Here is an 11,852-nt window from a genome sequence, read left to right as displayed (position 1 = left end):
CTGACCAACTGGAGGGCTGAAGGCTAAACAGCATCATCTGCAATGCTGGTGGGTGCTGGTACTGCAATTGGAAATAAAGGATGAAATGGGAGCAGACTGCCTTCCCAACCAGGCAAGCAGAGTCTGGGAGCACCAGGTTCAGTCTGACAGGTCCTGCCCAGAAGGAGAGATGGCTTGGTGAGGGCAGGGGGATTGTTGCTATAGCGAGCCCCCACCAGGGGCCACAAAGTTCCTGAGTAAAAGGACACCTGATCCCCTTGCTCAAGAAGGCACTCATCTATCAGTTTCCACACGTAGTGGGCAAAGCCACCAGCATTGGGAAAATGCCAGCAGTGATGGGATTTTGTTGGGCACTTAACTTACCCAATTGGCTTCTTTGGGTGTGAGAGCCAACCCCCTCCTTCCGCCAAAATACTAACGCAGAATCATAGAGAATAGCAGCAAAAGTAGGCCATTCAGCCCTTCAAGCCTGCTCTGCCTTTCAATATCATAATGTCTGATCAACCAACTCAGCCCCCTGTTACTTTTAGCCCTAAGAACTGTGTCTAGGACTGTCCTTGTTGAAAACATTCAATGGTTTGGCCTCAATTGTTTTTTTTAGATTAGATTACTTACAGTGTGGAAACAGGCCCTTCGGCCCAACAAGTCCACACCGACCCGCCGAAGCGCAATCCACCCATACCCCTAACCTAACACAACGGGCAATTTAGCATGGCCAATTCACTTGACTTGCACATCTTTGGATTGTGGGAGGAAACCGGAGCACCCGGAGGAAACCTACGCAGACACGAGAAGAACGTGCAAACTCCACACAGTCAGTCGCCTGAGGTGGGAATTGAACCCAGGTCTCTGGCGCTGTGAGGCAGCAGTGCTAACCACTGTGCCATCGTGCCGCCCATCTGTGATGGAGAACTCCACAGGCTCATCACTCTGTGGGTGAAAACATTTCTCCTCATCTCAGTCCCCAATGGCCCACTTGGTATCTTTAAACAGTGACTCTTGGTTTTGGAATCCCATGCTCTTAAGAACACCCTTCCTGTATTTACCCTGTCTAGTTGTATTAGAATTTTATAGGTTTTAATGAGATCACTCCCACATTCTTCTAAACTCCATTGAACATAGTCCTAACTGATCCAGTCTCTCTTCATATGTTGACGTGATGGGATGAACACACCATTGAGTGCCCTCATCATTTTCGGGTGTCTCCTATCATCAATGTATCCCCTCAAGGTCTGGTTCAAATCGAACGCATTGTGTATCGCGACACATCTCAAACAGTGTGGTCACTTGGTGAGGTGGAAGAAAATAGATTCAAAACTTACACCAATCTGGAGGCAATAAAAAAACTGGGAATTTCTTTCCTAAACTTTCCATCATCTATGACAACCTTCTCCCAGTCACGCAAACCCTAACAATCCTTTGCAGTTCCTATTTCCAGTAAAAGACCATTTATGATCCATGTGGAAATAAACTCAACTCTTAGAGTTGCAGTTATAGAGATATACAGCACGGAAACAGACCCTTCCACCCAACTTGTCCATGCTGACCCAGATATCCCAACCTAGTCGAGTCCCAGTTGCCAGCACTTGGGCCATATCCCACTAAACCTTTCCTATCCATACACCCAACCAGTTGCCTTTTAGATGCTGTGATTGTACCAGGCTCCATCACTTTCTCTGGCAGCTCATTCAATACACACACCACCCTCTGCATGGAAACCTACCCCTCAGGTCCCTTTTAAATTCTTCTCCTCTCACCCTAAACCTATGCACTCTAGTTCTGGACTCCCACACCCCAGGGAAAAGACCTTGCATAAAATAATTTGGTAATTTGACCTCCAAAACCGCAAGTCTGAAGCTGGTTCTTAAAATTTGGTTGATCTATGGAACTAGAGGCAGCAGAAAGTCTAAGCATTTAATTTTCCTATGTTTGGTGATTTATAACTTTTGGTCACGTGATAGTGACAATCTATTGATTTTTGGCACAATTTTTTTCAAATAGTAATATAGTCCGGTCACTACTTCCAGGAAAGAAATCCATATAGCTTTAGCACTCCTTCAATATTTTAATGAGGGTGACCAAACTCTAAACTGTTGTATAATTTATTGAGCTCTTTAAAATCCCTTTTCAAATAGGCTTTGAAGCACTAAAACCATTTGGAAGAAAGTCTCAAAAATATTGTACAAATTAGCAGTGCCACACTCACTGTGAGAGTTACTCCATTTGTAATTAGAAAGAAAACACATCATTGATCACTCAAACAGAATCACTTATTACACCACTGTGAGCTTCAGGGCCAGCATGGAGGTTTATTGATACAATCACCCCTGGTGAGCTGAGATACCATTGTCCAGACAATGAATTTTCCATTTATAAGAGGTGGGAGACTGTTGGAGTATTGTATGCGATTCTGGTCTCCTTCCTATAGGAAAATGGAATGAAACTTGAAAGGGTTCAGAAAAGATTTACGAGGATGTTGCCGGGGTTGGAGCTATAGGGAGAGGTTGAACAGGCTGGGGCTGTTTTCCCCGGAATGTCGGAGGCTGAGGGGTGACCTTATAGAGGTTTACAAAATTATGAGGGGCATGGATAGGATAAATAGACAAAGTCTTTTCCCTGGGGTCGAGGAGTCCAGAACTAGAGGGCATAGGTTTAGGGTGTACAAAGTTAAAAATCACACAACACCAGGTTATAGTCCAACAGGTTTAATTGGAAACACACTTGCTTTCGGAGCAACGCTTCTTCATCAGGTGATTATGGAGGGCTCGATCATAACACAGAATTTAGGTTTAGGGTGAAAGGGGAAAGATACAAAAGAGACCTAAGGGGCAACTTTTTCACACAGAGGATGGTACATGTATGGAATGAGCTGCCAGAGGAAGTGGTGGAGGCTGGTACAATTGCAGCATTTAAAAGGTATCTGGATGGGTATATAAATAGGAAGGTTTGGAGGGATATGACCCATGTGCTGGCAAATGGGACTAGATTAGATTAGGATATCTAGTCAGCATGGATGAGTTGGATCGAAGGCTCTGTTTCTGTGCTGTACATCTCTATGACTTTATAACTCTAAGACCTAGTAATTCAACTCTTCATGTTTTGAAGCAGAGAATAGTGCTGCAGAATTTTGTATGATGTAAGATAGAGTATTAGCTGTGTAATGTTGCCACCAACCAATGTGAATTGGAGCAGGATGTACTCATTTATCAGGATGTTACAAAGCTGATCCAACTATTGGCCAAAAGTGACTCTGATTTGATCGCTCTTGCAAAGAGCTCAAAAAGGCACAATGAGCCCAATAGCCTCCTTCAGTCTTGTACTAATGTGTCAGGAGTTAGCTGATTAACTCTTTCTCACATCAATGTCCTTGTCCTTCACCTACTTCCCCATTCCAATGACGCTCAACACAAGCTGGATGGATATCATCATTTGCTCAAGTATTTTACACCTTCCAGACTCAGCACTGAGTTCAATAATTTCAGAAAGCAAATTCTGGCTCTTGTTTGTTTCCTTTTCTTCACATGGTTCATATTTTCTGTCATTGTTGTTTTCAGCCAGCAACGTACCTGCTCTCGCTATGTCTTTTCGTCCATGCCCACTAGATATCCCAACCTATTCTAGTCCTATTTGCCAGCATTTGGCTCATATCCCTCTAAACCCTTCCTAGTCATATATCCATTCAGGTGCCTTTTAAAGGTTGTAATCATTCCAGCCTCCACCATTTCCTCTGGCAGCTCATTTCATACACACACCACTGTCTGCATGAAAAAGTTGGTTTTAAATCTTTCCCCTCTCACCTTAAACCTATGCCCTCCAGTTTTGGAATCCCGTACCCTGTGGAAACGATCTTGGCAGGGGAGCTTTCTCTTTGGCTGTGTAATACCAACTCCTCTGTCTTTCAATCTGTCTTTCCTTTCACCCCATTATAGACCCCCTTTATATTCCAGTCCCACTCACCCCTTGATCTAAACCTATCATCTGATGATGGACCATTGACCTACGATGTTTACTCAGTTTTTCTGTCTCTATAAATCCTGCCTGATCTGTTGAGTATTTCAAGGATTTCTGTTGTTTATTTTCCAGATTTCCAGTATCCACAGTAATTTGCTTTGTTTTACTACATGATGATGCTGTTTGTGTAAATATACGTAACCTTTCTCTTTCTCCAACAGCTGCATTTCTAGAATGAGTACTTGTTTGACCCTGATGTGGTATAAGTAGTTATGATTTCCCAAAAGCTGCTTTACAATTGAAATGTTATTTTTCTTTGAGATAGTATTTCTTGTCCTATTTTTCCTTTGATAGGATGTTGGACCTCAAATGGCTGGAGCCTTTAAAGAAAGACAGATAAAACCCACAGCATTTCGAAAGTTTTATAAGAGGGGTGACTTCCCTATTGCTATGGAACATGACACTAAAGGAAACCGAATCGCCTGGAAGGTTGGTGCAATATTAACTTATGCAACGTTCAAGTAGCATCTCCTGGCAGGAACAAATTTAGCTCATCAATTATTTTGATTGAGTGTTTTAGTAAATGGCACTATAAACACACCCATGAGGCAGCTTTGTCCCACTCTAATGATTAAATTATGTGCTTTGGGAGATGACAGGGTCAGAAGTGCTTTTTGAAAAGCCTTTTTACCCAGCCGTCTATTTCCATTTTTATGAGGATTTTCAAAACTCAGCTATTCCAACCAGTCTATCATTGACAACTGATACGCCTCAGTCTTAGTTCATTGTCATAACTTCATCCTGTACTGCAAGCCATATCTTAGAATGCAACCTTTAATTAGCTAAATAGCTGGGTCATAATTGTGTACTGCCTGTAATCAAGCGTAGAATGTAAATTAAGCTTGGACCGATATTACAACACTTCACTTCCTATGCAGGATTGCTAATGTAATCAGTGACAGACACGTCCCTGTCACTGACTGACCTCCAGCCTGAAATCATTGCGTCTCCTCCATTTTCCCTTGTGAAAGGTTAATTGGTTTAGAAATGAATCGATTAGTTCTACTCTCTAATGCTGTTATTCAGCTTTTACAAAAAATGGTATAACAGAAATCCCTTTTATTAATCCAATTCAGTTTATTTTCTCTCAACAATTTATATCAAAATGTCATGACAGGGGACCACGTTGGAGCATTTTTAAACTGATTAGGAAATTAGAGATTTCATTACTGAGAAAGCTTTTAGAGAAACAGGCTTTTTCTGTATCTTGGAATGCAGACAAAGTCACAAAGCAATAAATCTTTAAGTGGGCAATGTATGTTTTAGAACCTATAATAAATAGCTTCTTGTTAGCTTATTCAGATTTTCCATAAAATAGATGAAGTTAATAAATTCTAATTTTGAATCATTGTCTTTCAGAATATCGATAGTTATAATTTATTTGACTAATCTTACATACAAAATATACAGTTAAGGAATACATGCAATGTTAATAACAAGAACTTATATTTATGTAATACCTTTAACATGATGAAATGTCCAAAGTTGCTTTGCAAAAAGGTTATAGAGGAGCGTTTGATACCAGGCTGCATGAGGTGACAGTAAGGCTAAAGGTTGAAAGGTTAGCAAGGAAGCATTTTAAGGCAGAATAGAGATTTGGAGGGGCAGTAATGGGTAGAACGAAAACTCCAGAGCCTGGGGTCCACAACCATCAGTAGTTGAGCAATTTAAAATCGAACAAATATAAGAGGCCGGAGCTCCGGGAGCAGGCATCTGATTGAGGGTTGTGAACTGTACAGTAGTTCCCTATAACCACGAGGGATACATTCCAGGACCTACCTCAGATAGGTGTAAACCCATTCATTTTAATGGGAAATGTACCTCCCCAGCAGCCTCCTCATCCCTGATTCTGAAACGTTCCCTTTTATACATTCGGGCCACAGTAAACCACGGGTAAGTGAAAGAGTTGCCCTGCATTCTGTTAAGCTGCCTGGCAGAAGGTCAGCCTAGATATATCCACACTCACCAGAGCTATAGGTGGTCCCTTTAAAATTACTACACACACACACTCACAAATGCATGCACATGCACGTGCATACACACATGCACAATGCTCACACACACACACAAAACTCTTTCACACACACGCACACAAACACAACACTCACTCACATACACATAGCGCTTACACACAACACACTCACACAGACACACAACTCTTTCACACACACACACACAAATTCTCACTCACACACATGTAACACACACAAACACACAACACTCACACACATGCAACACTCTCACACATACACGCTCACACACAACACTCACTCATATACCTGCAACACTCTCTCACACACATAGAACACTCACTCACACACACGCAGCACGCACACACACACTTACACACAATTCTCACACATGTAATACACGCACATGCAACAGTCACACACACAAATACACAACATACACATGCAACACACACACAGAAGACTCACTCACACACTTGCAACACTCACTCACACACACGCACACACGCACAACATTCACACATGCGCGCTCACACACACACATTTCTCATGAATTTGGAAGAATACATGATCAGGAACATTGACTGGGGACTGCCAACAGGCACATAGATGGCAGAGGGGAGATGGATCTTTCCAGCTCCGAAGTATTGGAAGTGGAGTTGGCGATCTGGAGAAGTTGTACTGGAATGGCAGTCCAGCACATTCAACAGCTGTTAGTGGGAGTGGGAGTGTAACATAGTCATGGGAATTGATTGAATGCCTACTGCCTGGAGGCAGGGAGCTATTGGAATTATTGGTGAGCCCCCTTTATGGGTGGCAGTGGCACCAGCAGCGTTTTGCTGGCATCAGAGTGAATTTTCATGGAGGGGAGAGGCTGCCAATTCCGGGGTCGGGGGGCGGGGGCGTGCAGAGGTTCATCCCAACAAAGAAGAGGACTAGCAGCCCCAGAGATTCAATTGGGTGAATCTCCTTTGATGCGAGGGACCCTCTGCCTTTTTACCCTTTTGAAATACTTTGTTATCTTTCAGCCTCTGTGTGGAGGTGCCCCTGTAGTCACCGTCTCTTTCCAGCAGCACATCCAACACCCTCAGTACATCACTTCAGGAAAAATAGCTCCACTGGACTGGCTCTCAATGTGGAGTCCAATTTTGGTCTCTCTGATAGAGTTCCAAAGTGCACAGAATAATCCATCCCAGGGACTCAGCAATAACTGTCCAAAAAGGTTGTTATTTTATCAAAGATCAAGATCAGATCTGTAGTGTTATTTTTTTGTTTGAGCTTTATGTCACAGTTGAACATATTAATTTTTCCAACTTTGGGCTTGCGCATCAGACTTGCAGTAGGAATATCCCCAAAACCATCAATACCACAGCTGCAATCCTTGCCACTAGTTGAAAACCAGATTGGAGGAGAACGGAGTTACCATTGTACCATCCTAAAGGGCATAAAATGTACATACGGGCAAGAATTTATAACCTCATCAACCTTTTCCTGAGAAGTTTCTCTGAACTCCTCCGACACACCATCCTGGAAGTGCAGACTAAATATCTTGAAGCGACAAACACAGACAATCGTTAAATCTCTGACATTGCAGAATTCATTATTTGAAAGCATAGCTACATCTAGCCCCCAAGCCATGTTTCCTTAAATATTTCAAGAAATTCCCTGTCAATGACTGAGGGAGTTCCTTACCCAGACACTCGACAAGAACACAACGCAGCAGAATATAAGAAAGGCTTGTGTAGAGGCAAATCAGGGTGAAATTATCAGTAGCGGACAATCATGAGGTGTATCACTTAAATGATAGCAATTTCCTCAATTATAATCCCAACTGTGTGGAAGCAGGTCATTCAGTCCATTATCCACACCAGCCTTCCAAAGAACATCCCACCCAATCCCTGTACTCCTACATTTACCATGGCTAACCCACCCAGCCTACACATCTCTGGACACTATCAGAAATTTAGCATGACCAATTCACCTGAAGGACACCTTTTTGGACTGTGGGAGAAAACCAAGGCACCTGGAGAAAACCCACGCAGACACGAGGAGAAGGCACCAACTCCACACAGGCAGTCACTCAAGGCTGGAATCAAACCTAGGTCCCTGGCACTGTGAGGCAGCGGTGCTAACCACTCAGCCACTTTTTTCGCTGCATGTTGATAAGTACACTGAGGGATATTATTTTCACAATCTGATGTTGAGAACAGCAAAATGTTACATTCCAGCCTCACATAGAATTTCCAAACTTTAATTATGCATGAAGAACAATACATGATGCCAATATTGAGAATCTTTCTTTCGTTGTTGTGACTTCTTGTTCTGCAAACACGCTGAAGTTCGGTATCTGCTCTCACCCACACTCCCAAATAATTTCTTTACAATCCTGTTTTCGGCAGTGTTTACCCAGATGAAACGTCAACCTGCTCCTTTCCCTCACAATGCCTCAGATACTCATTCCACATTCCAGTAACATGATACTGATGTCAAGGGCTGACTTAAGAATATCCCAGTTACTCTTCTTATTTTCCAGAATCCATTAAGTTTTATTAATTCATTAATGGGATATGGGCACTGCTGGCTAGGCCACCATTTATAGCCCTTCACTAATTGTCTAGAGGGCAGTTAAGAGTCAATCACATTGCAATGTATTGCAATGCAGACACAATTTTATACAAAGCAGGCTTACAATTGTCAGTGAAACAGATTTCCAGAACTCAAGCGTTTAGTTCTGGAAAATCATTGACTTGGCAGAGACTTGTTTGAGATCTTTCAAAATGATCCATTGTGGGTAAATTGTGTTGAGTTCCATAGCATAGAGAGCACCCTGGTCAAGTTCCTAAGGTGCATTACCAAAGGAACTAAGTTGAATATGAGGAAGCATTTGTTTTTTGCACAGGAGTGGTGACCTGTGGAGCAAGTTGCCTGTAAGTGTCTGTTCTCAGCATTTACAAAGCAACTGGATTTTCAACATAACCACATATGGAGCTGAGGTTGACAATGGGGCCTGTGTCTTGCGTGAACTTTGTGAACTTGCGTGATCAACTTGGGGGCAAAGAGGATTTTTTGTTGCCACTCCTGAGTGATTGTATAGCTGCTGCCTGGCCCTGTAGATGTACTTGTCTGGATATTAACCTGCTTATGCCTAGGAGACAGTGGACCAGTTGGTTTTCCTCCATTTTTCACTCGAATATCTTCATACCTTGGATACCTTGATTCCACATCAGCAGAATTTTCTTCAAGGTGCCATTTGAGTCTGAATCAAGGTTCTTCCCTTGAGATTTCTTGACAAAATAGAAGGTTTTGTAAAGCCTAACCATGCTAATGCTTCAGAATTATGAATGAACGCTCTCAATTGTTCATTGTTAGAGATAAATAGTTTGTTTACTTTAACACATTTACGCAGCCTTTTATATTTTGAAGGACTGAAGTATGTCTCCTCTCAGTTCACTCCCAAACAGTGAAAAAATAGCCTCTTCAGCCTTGACTCAGAGTGTAGTCAATGTTCTCTGACATTTTAAAATATTGCAATCCTATTTAGATTGGCTAACCTAAATTAGCATTCTTGATCTCCAAAATGTCTACATAGTCGATCTCCCGTTGCTCCCCAATATCTGCTTTGCCTTATTAATTAAAAGGCTCATATTGATCATTTATATAAATCGTTTGGATATGAGCATAAGAGGTATAGTTAGTAGGTTTGCAGATGATACCAAAATTGGAGGTGTAGTGTACAGTGAAGAAGGTTACCTCAGATTACAATGGGATGTTTATCAGATGGGCCAGATAAATGTGAAGTGCTGCATTTTGGGAAAGCAAATCTTAGAAAGTCTTATACACTTAATGGTAAGTTCCTAGAGAGTGTTGCTGAACAAATAGACCTTGAAGTGCAGGTTCATAACTCCTTGAAAGTGGAGTCATAGGTAGATAAGGTAGCAAAGAGGCATGTGGTATGCTTTCCTTTATTGGTCAGAGTATTGAGTACAGGAGTTGGGAGATCATGTTGCGCCTGTACAGGACATTGGTTAGGCCACTGTTGGAATATTGTGTGCAATTCTGGTCTCCTTCCTATCGGAAAGGTGTTGTGAAATTTTAAAAAAAAATTCAGAATAGATTTACAAAGATGTTGCCAGGGTTGGAGGATTTGAGCTACAGGGAGAGACTGAACAGGCTGGGGCTGTTCTCCCTAGAGCATCGGAGGCTGAGGGGTGACTTTATTGAGGTTTATAAAATCATGATGGGCATGGATAAGATAAATAGACAAAGTATTTTCCCTGGGGTTGGGGAGTCCAGAACTAGAAGGCATAGGTATAGGATGAGAGGGGAAAGATATAAAAGGGACCTACGGGGCAACTTTTTCATGCAGAGGATGGTATGTGTATGGAATGAGTTGCCAGAGGAAGTGGTGGAGGCTGGTACAATTGCAACATTTAAAAGGCATCTGGATGGGTATATGAATAGGAAGGGTTTGGAGGGATATGGTCCAGATGCTGCACTTGGGACTAGATTGGGTTGGGATATCAGGTCAGCACGGACGGGTTGGACAGAAGGGCCTGTTTCCATGCTGTACATCTCTATGACTCTATGATTCAATGTTATCAGAGATTGATCTATATTCAGTCCAGAAGCTCAGCAGCAAAAACTCATTTTGTGACAGGTAATATTCATTGTTCCCCATTACTAAATAATAACTATCACACTGGCTTTGATTGTACATTAAATTGTACTTGCCATAAATTGACCCAGCGTAACATTTCAGAAGGTGGTCATATTTTCTTTCTACCCATTGACTGACCAGAGAGTCCTGTGCTATCAGCAATATTATAATTAAAGTCACTAAATTGCTAAGTTTGAAGCAAAATTATCAAACTCTACAAATATTAACAGAGCACCCAAGTGGTAGAGCTATAGCATCATGGAGTTATAAAGCACAGATACAGGCCCTTTGGCCCAACTCATCCATATCGCCCAGGCTTCCTAAACCGAACTGCACATATCACTCTAAACCTTTCCTATCCATGTACCTGTCCAAATATCTTTTAAATGTTGTAATTGTACCAGCCTCTACCACTTCCACTGGCAGCTCATTCCATATACCCATTACTCTCTGTGTGAAGAAATTATCCCTCAGGTCCTTTTCAAATCTTTTCCCTCTCACCTTAAACCTATGCCCTCTATTTTTGCACTCCCATACCCTGGGAAAAAAATATTGTCTGTTCACCCTATCCATGCCCTTCACGATTTTATAAAATTCTATAAGATAATCCCTTAGCCTCTGATGTTCCAGGGAAACAAATCCCACTTTACCCCCCCTCTCCTTATAACACAAACTCTCCAGTCTCGGTAGCATCCTTGTAAATCATTTTAGCACCCTTTCCAGTGTAATAACATCCTTCCTATAGCAGGGTGACTAAAATTGTATATAGTACTCCAGAGGTGGCCTTACCAAAGTCTTGTACAGCTGTGACATGATGTCCCAACTCTTTGTTCAATACTCTGACCAATGAAGGTAAGTCTGCCAAATGCAGCCTTCACCACCCTATCTACCTGTGACACCACTTTCAAGGAACAATGTATCTGCACCCCTAGATCTCTCTGATCAACAACAGTCCCCAGGGTCTTGCCATTAACTCTGTCAGTCCTGCCATGTTTTGTCTTATCAGAATGCAGAACCTTGGAATTTATTTAAATTAAGCGCCATCTACTGTTCCTCAGCCCACTGGCTGAGTTGATCCAGGTCCTGCCTACTGTTAGACAGCCTTCTTCACTGTCCACTGTGTCATCCACCAACATACTAACCATGCCCCCATATTCTCACCCAAATCGTGTATATAACGGAAGAGCAGCAGTGAACCCAGCACCGATTCTTGC

At 42.2% G+C, this 11,852-nt stretch overlaps 1 protein-coding gene across 1 annotated transcript in view; it reads left to right on the top strand.

Annotated features, from left to right (window-relative positions):
* Positions 1-967: 967 nt before the first annotated feature.
* pacrg (PARK2 co-regulated) overlaps positions 968-11,852 on the top strand; it is a 198,162-nt gene continuing 187,277 nt past the window's right edge. The window contains exons 1-2 of the mRNA XM_060847180.1: positions 968-979; positions 4,306-4,440. Coding sequence (XP_060703163.1) covers positions 968-979; positions 4,306-4,440 — 147 coding nt within the window. The remainder of the gene's footprint in view (positions 980-4,305; positions 4,441-11,852) is intronic.

The sequence above is a fragment of the Hemiscyllium ocellatum genome, chromosome 30 (assembly GCF_020745735.1).
Source record: "Hemiscyllium ocellatum isolate sHemOce1 chromosome 30, sHemOce1.pat.X.cur, whole genome shotgun sequence".
Taxonomy (NCBI): domain Eukaryota; kingdom Metazoa; phylum Chordata; class Chondrichthyes; order Orectolobiformes; family Hemiscylliidae; genus Hemiscyllium; species Hemiscyllium ocellatum.
This window is presented reverse-complemented; position numbering and strand designations above follow the sequence as displayed.